The sequence below is a fragment of the Lottia gigantea genome (genome assembly GCF_000327385.1).
Source record: "Lottia gigantea unplaced genomic scaffold LOTGIsca_22, whole genome shotgun sequence".
Lineage (NCBI taxonomy): Eukaryota > Metazoa > Mollusca > Gastropoda > Lottiidae > Lottia > Lottia gigantea.
Window position 1 is genome coordinate 3,270,489 of NW_008708555.1, and position 7,685 is coordinate 3,278,173.

General features: G+C 33.6%; 1 protein-coding gene across 1 annotated transcript; it reads right to left on the reverse strand.

Annotated features, from left to right (window-relative positions):
* Window positions 1–1,936: 1,936 nt before the first annotated feature.
* LOTGIDRAFT_115671 (hypothetical protein) lies at window positions 1,937–2,586 on the reverse strand (the record flags this gene model as incomplete). The annotated part of the gene is made up of 3 exons (XM_009054672.1): window positions 1,937–2,109; window positions 2,284–2,300; window positions 2,489–2,586. 3 exons carry the CDS (start codon window positions 2,584–2,586, stop codon window positions 1,937–1,939), a joined length of 288 nt encoding a protein of 95 aa, XP_009052920.1.
* Window positions 2,587–7,685: the final 5,099 nt, after the last annotated feature.

A 7,685-nucleotide genomic window follows, 5' to 3' on the forward strand; every position in this document is an offset into this window, starting at 1 on the left:
AAATAGTAGGATAAAAGATTGAAGTTTTCTGGAGAAAAATATTTTTTTAACCACCTTTCTTATGTTTGGCTGTAATCTCAATAATCTTATAGAATAGCAAAACAAGTCAAGCAGATATCAGCAAATATAAGCTATTGATAAATTAGGTTCATGTGTCTGAGTATAAGTCATTGATTATTAGCCAATAATATTCAAAATTGCCCTTCTAGTTGCTCTTATCTTATTAAGAAACTATAAACTAAAACTTACACAGATCTAAGCAGTGTTTTTCTAACTTGTAGTCTCTGATCATCATTATGTTGAGGACATCTCATAGATCTGGTACACATTTTCTTGGTATGTTCTGATATCACACCACAGGTCTAGAGGAAAAATCACAAAATAAAATGAAATGAATGGAGTTTTACGTCCTACCTTTCTGCACCAAGTGGGCTAATGAAGATGGGCAACACCATCCTCATGCAGGGTACAATGAAGGAAATTTTGCCAGGACAGTGGCATTAGCCTGCTGTTTTTTGTACACAGACTGTAGCACACAGGGTCTTGCTCTTGAAAAGTGTTAATCTTATCAATATGTCTGGCTAAGTAAATCTACAGAAAAACACATACTGACGTTAAAAATCCTCAAATAATAAATTTTCAGGATGAAATGAAATATGTTACACTCAAGTGGAAAATAAAACACACTTACACTTAATAATAGAGATTTTCTATCCTCTGAAATAAACAAATTAGATGTTATTAGACTGACAGTAACGTGATGGTAGCTCATACCCTATATTAGAATATCAATTCCTTTCCAAAAGGAGCTGTCTTGATAAGGATTGTGTAACTATAACAAGTTGCTTGATGAACTCAAGACAACTGTTGCACAGTAATGACCAACTGATAAATAGGATCCTTGTGAACCCAAAATGTTACACTTGTAAAGACGACTTACCTAGTGTCATGTCTTCATAGTCAAATTTAGGTTCAGGTGTACCCGTGTCTCTATCATATATATCACCTGTAAGAAATTACATATTTTATTTATACAGTAGACAATCCATACAAGGCAAGGACTGATCATTATTTTATTATTAGATCTCCCCTACATCCTTTACATCTAGTATGACACAAACTTTACTTACCATTTTTTGTAAATTTACCAAATTTGTTTCTTCTTGGAGAGTTCACACTTTTTTCTTTTTTCAACTTCTTTACTGAAATCAGAGAATATCATACAAAACAAGGTTCAAGTTCTACCAATAAAGGGAGTAATCCTTGTTTTATGAACTTTATTTAGTTATAACATTTTCAAAAATAGTCAGAATTCAAATTTCACCATTTCATTCCTTTAAGACCAGTATTAAGAAATTCACCAAGGATATACAGCCACTGTTATTTATTTCAAACTTACATTTTTTATTATCTGTATGTAAAGTCCAATCATTATCATTATCATCATGATCTGGTCCACTGTCATCACTATCTCTCTTTAACGTACTGTTATTAGCTATCCTATAATATCACATATTTAGACATTCACAAATCATAATAAAGAACTGATACAAATAATGAATTAATATAAACCTTCAGTTTAAGGATGCAGGCTGAAAAAGGTCAGTTGTCTGAAGATCGCATAGCATGAATCATTATTCTAGTCTGTTTTCATATTTCTAATCGCTCTAGAATTAATGTATTAAGCACTATTTTAACGGTGGAATTATATTGATGTAAATTCAGTTTTCATAGATCAATGAAATTTGTAACATTGAGAAGTATTTATATATGGTTTAACTATTAGGTTCCAGTGACCCAATTCAGTTGTGATAACTCTGCCTGCAATAAGGTTCTAAAAGTTTGAATAACAGTTTTTCCAAACTTTGAGACTTTCATGCTATTCAATCAAGTGTCAACTTGACTTTCTATGACCCAAAAAAGTTAAAGCAATAAATCACCTTCTACTAGCTATTCTAGAACTGTTTCTACCCATTCCCATACATTTCTCTAGATGGGGAGCGAATCTGGCAGCTGCTAAATTTCTCTGACAGTTAGGACAGATACATTCCAGCTGTTTTTTCTGTGGTGGCTGACCAAAAACATCATACCCTGGTTTATCTACTATTTCTGAAAAATCATAAACAAATTAAAAACTTAACTACATGTATAAATATGGTTCACCAAAACTAATAATTGTTAAATATTTTATGAACATTAACTTCTTATTAGAACTCTCTATAATTATTAATATTATTTATCACTGATCAAATGTCTTTCATCAGAAAAATAAAATTTACTTACCTAACTCTTTGGAAGATCTGAAAAGACACAAAAAAAAAAAGAGAACATGAAATATTTTCCATAATTGTTTCAAGCAACAGAAATTTGCGTCCTTTATGATTAACTGTCATCATACTTTATGCTTTACTTAGTGCTATTAAAACAGAGTATACTTGCTTAACCAGACAAAGGCCTACAAAGGCTCAAACTATAATAGTCAACTTACTTAGGGTCTGTATCAGCCAGAAACAAAGTTCCAATTTTACTGGCACGATGAATTTCAAAACACAAACCAAGTGAGACTTCATCTATAAGTTCATACATTATGTCTGTCATAGCATTCTGAAATACAAAAAAAAAGTAAAAATATCATTTCATCATAAAATGAAAACCTTGAAATGGATCAACAATGACATGGAATCTCAGAACTGTTTTCAATTCATTGACATATTGTAATTTACAGTACAACCTAAAAGGTTACAGCATTTCCCCACCCCCATCATTTTTCTTCAAGACAAAGTCTGAATGAATGAACACAGTTACAAACCGAGTCAGAAGTAGGTTCATTGCCATTCATGATATCAGTCAGAATCAAATTCGTGTTGACCAGGTCTTTCATTGTGATCTTTTGTGACTCTGTTCTCAAAGTTGTCAATCGGGAAGCGATGACAGTTCAGCCAAAAAAAAAATTTGGTGAGTTGTTTTGATTGATTGAGACGAGAAAGAAGAGGAAAGGGTTGCCGGTGAATAACTCATCATTAGCGGCATCTACCGGCCAAATTTTCCGGATATTTCGCAATTCATTGATTATATTTACCTGCAGAATTTTATCTTTGTCGGTCATCGAAAAATCAGAATCGATCATTCCCGTTTTGCACGACAAAATGTCTTTTTTTTCTGATATCGTGCAATTAATATAACCGGAAGTTGATAATATTGTTGTGCGCAGTGCAGATGCGTCAAGGATGACAGTAAAATGAGTTACCTCCCCTTAACTACTTTTTAAAGTCTTGTAGGAGTATATCCAATGCGCTCATTTGTACATTTCTTGCAATATGAAGCAATGATTATACCGGGAAGAACAAAAAGGAGAGGGAAAAATAAAAGCGCAGAGAAAACAAGGCTTTAAGTGTCGGTTAAAAATTCGGCTGTATTCATAAATCCAGTACCGCTCGAGGTCGGTTAGGCATTTTCATTCAACATTTTCGACAAAATTAGTGACTTTAGACCTATTATTCCATAGCCATGGCTTCTTATTTTACAGATCCTGGTGTGCCATGATGTACGTTTTGAAAATTTGTTTATTTTGATTGATGTTTAACCGGAAGTTGAGAAGCGCTAACAAATATCGGAGTTGTTCTATCAGTCCATTAATCATATAGGATATCCTGAATTCCGCTTTTTTTGAAGGTCGAAATTTTTTATTAAAAAAATCCAGCCGTTACTTTAACTTTTAAAAAGTTTACGTAAGTTTAAAATGGTTCCGAACTGGAAGTCGGAAAATATAAATTCAACGATAACATCCGTCAATTTTGATATATCTAAGCTTAACTCAACTCCCCACGCAAGATCTACACAATTCTTCCACTTTGTAGCCCTTAGTTATAATGTGAGTGCTTATTTTTAGTAGTATATTATTAGTATTCTGCCTTCAAGGAACTACACACGACGGACTGGCCAGCCAGAAAATTTACTATGGACACTGGGTTGTATCACTTCGAAATATATTGGTTCTTTTCAACATAAAACCTTCTTTAGAACAATTTCGACAGTTTCAATCGTAGTCAATTTGTTGATCTCTAGTCGAACATGTAATCCTATCAACGTTTCAACTCGTGTTAGTAAAAAAAACGTTTTACAAATAGCTTCACAGCATAATTAAAAGACACTCGAATTCGATACCCAAATAATCCAACACATATTAAAGGTCATTAAGATTTTTATTTTAATAAATTTTATATGATTAAACGTAACAACTATTCTTTAATACACATCATAATGTAATATACAATATGTATATCGTTATACAACACAATATCAATATTAACAACACAATATCTACATTATCAAGACAAAGTCCGAGCTTTTGCACTGAGCTGAGTAACAAAAATGTACAACGCAATAACAACAAAAAAAATTGACATGCAAACATAATGCAAGGGGGAGTGTGCGCAAGCTTCAAAATAACAAGAATTCTTCTCACACACATCTTTCAATTTTTGTTTGTTTTACATGATATAATTAAATTAATCATTGGTTTTACCAATATCAATGAGCGTGCAATCCCTAGATGAGAAATTTATTTCTTGTAATTTTTATATAGTCCGATTTTCTCAAATATTTCACCATTCCGATCAGTTTTCTAAATTTAGACCATTATAATGATCTAATTCAAAATATAACAAGTAAATCAGAGCATATTTCCATTTGAAAAGCAGAAGCTTAAACAATAACTTAAAACATTGAACACTGACACGGAGACAAATTTGACTGTTACGCTTTGTACAATAACGCAAGAAACAACACAAACAACGCATGCTTCATCTTAACAAAACACTAGAATGCATATAAGAAATAACATCAGAAAGCTTTAATTTTACGATTTAAATCTTAAGTTATACGTTCATTTATAATATACGGAACAACAGAATCAATCTGAGTTTTGTCATTAATTATTAAACTGGTGATTACTATATGGTTTGAGCTCCCTTAATGCACTTTAAGAACTAAGAAATAACAATTTGTTAAATGTAAGTTAGCGAAATGGAAAATGAAATAAATTGTTTTCCTAATTGCTATTGTATCTATGGCATCGGGGAATGCCTGTTGGCCACCTGACTTAAGGGCCAACATGGGCATGCTGACATCTAATGACTATGCTACCAGCATTTTGTTATTTACATGCACACAACATTGAACACTATATTACGTCTGGAGGTATGAAACAAAGGAATCGACCTAAAGCTATTTAATATTTTATGAACGACGAGTCGATATCCTAAGAATGGCAGGATTAATATAAAACTTACAAATGGTAGATGAAGACATAGGTTGAATATAAGTGTACCATCGTAAGTACCAAGTAAATATAGATATATACATCTCGTTCTATAAAACTCCTCATTTCTCGGAGGTTAGATTTAGCGGAAGGGGTAGGTATCAAATCTCCCTCACTAAATCTAAATGCTGCACTAACAAGAGCAGTCTATTTGAAAAATATTGTTATAATGGTAACAATGTCTGAAAACAGCTTTCCTGACAAGACTATTGCAAGCTGTTTTCTTTTATAACATTATTAAAAAAACACTTTATTTACACATGATTGAGCAGATCTTCAAAAGCTTTTCCATCTCATAAACAAGGATCACAAAATTGCTCACGAGCAACTGACCTGATACACTGTCTACATTCAGAAATGTTTATGTCATGGCAGTGGTGTAGTCCTGATACAGGTCTATAGGCTAACAGCCTGATGTGTTTGTTCGCCTCATTACATACATCTCAGTCAATTTCACAGATCTAAATCTTGAGGCCACATATCATTATAACACCCAAATCAAGTCAACATTGAGCAAACATATGTCTTAAGTAATGCCCAATTAATTGATTGTTCGCCATTTTTTTTCACCTATCACGGGACTTAATACCTTGAAGTAACATCTTGGCACAGCTGCGATGACACTTGTATGAGGAACATAAAATATAGTTTGTCCGTTTTCAAACTCATGTTGAGACTGGCCATTTAAAATATAAAGTAGCAAAAATATCACAGTTTGTGCTCTATCATACAGAATTAAAAACGCATGTCTTTGTGGTTCATGTTCGACTGGATGATAGAGGGTTATCACAGATTGTCATTTGTTGTGCGTCTCATTTTAGGACAAACGCTGCCATGAATGCTTATCAAATCTTCTAAATGCTCTTTTTCTGTTCTGAGTTTATCAATTTCCTCTGAGATTCTCGATTGTTTAGTCTCTAGTTTCTGGACAATCTGAAAGTGAAAGTAATGCATATTGATTAGGAAATCAAAATAGCTATACAAGCTGTAAATACTCAAGCCGGGAGACTAGAGAAACGCTAATGGACGATGTGGTCGGGATACAAAGTGTATTATGACCTGAATTATGACCATACATTTTAAGCGCAATTCAAAGATATTCAACTCCATAGCAAGGGAGGTTTCAGTAAACGGAAACCATTGATCCTCCGTTGCCGTATATTTGGCAAAACTCTTAACTTATTATATAATCTCTATTTTCATATATAAACATAAATTATTAAGCTTACCCCCTCAAGATGTTCTGCCCTTTCTCTTTTCTTCCCTCGACATTTCTGAGCAGCTAGTCGATTTTTTTCTCTCCGTAACTGCTGTTTAGTTTCATCTTCTTGGGAATTTGGCTGTAAAAATACAAAATAGACGTACAATTCGCGAAAACCATGGGACGTGAATCTTAAATGAATCATACAAACACTCAAAACTCACCCAAAACTCTACAGAGACCAAATCAACATTCAATCTTGGACTGGAGGTGTTACATAAGCTACAAAGAAACATACACTCATATCACACATCACTCTAGATCGTTCCACCAACCAAACCTCACTTCTCAGATTATAAATTATTAGATTAACGTATATAAATCTGTTTATTATTAATAAAAGTTGCCTCAACGCATTTGAACACAGAACAGAGTGGTACTGAGTAGAAATGACAAAACAAGCGATCAACTGTGATCTAAATATCTTGAACCATGGAGACAAGACATTGAAACTGTCCAACTTGAACAATATTGCATTTTGCTAAATCATTGACACATCAAGACTTAATATCAGCGTCTTGACTTTACCTGTTCTGATTAGCAGACCTCATTCACACGAAACTCTAACGATAATCGGAAGGGGGTCATATTTCAGTTTAAGAAAGAAAGAATTGGTGATCTGAAAAACTTACATCATGTATTTTCTCCTGTGGAGTGAAATTGACCACAATATCGTCTTGACCAGAGGCATGTCGTCTGGATCGGATACGATGTTTCAGTTCTCCCTTCACAAGATCTAAGATTGGGTCCTCAGTCTGCTTGTCTTCAGCAGGAAGTAGATCTACCATATGAGAGTCCATGGTCGAGCTGGTGTTAGAGGAACTAAGTTCTATGATAGAGTCTGTCCACATGGGACTAGAGTTTTCAGAATAAAACACATTATTGTCATCATTAAAAGCCAAGAAGTCTACACCGTCCTGAGATGTGGTAGGAACCTCGTCTGTTTGTTGATAAACGTAGTCGTTATCGTTTACGGACATCATACTGTTCAGGAGTAATATGGCAGCAGAATCCTTCATTATTGCTGAAAAGAGAAAAAAAAACAAGATATAATTTAGTTACATTTTGTTGTCCTATGAGCAGTCAAACTTGCAGATCAAACCA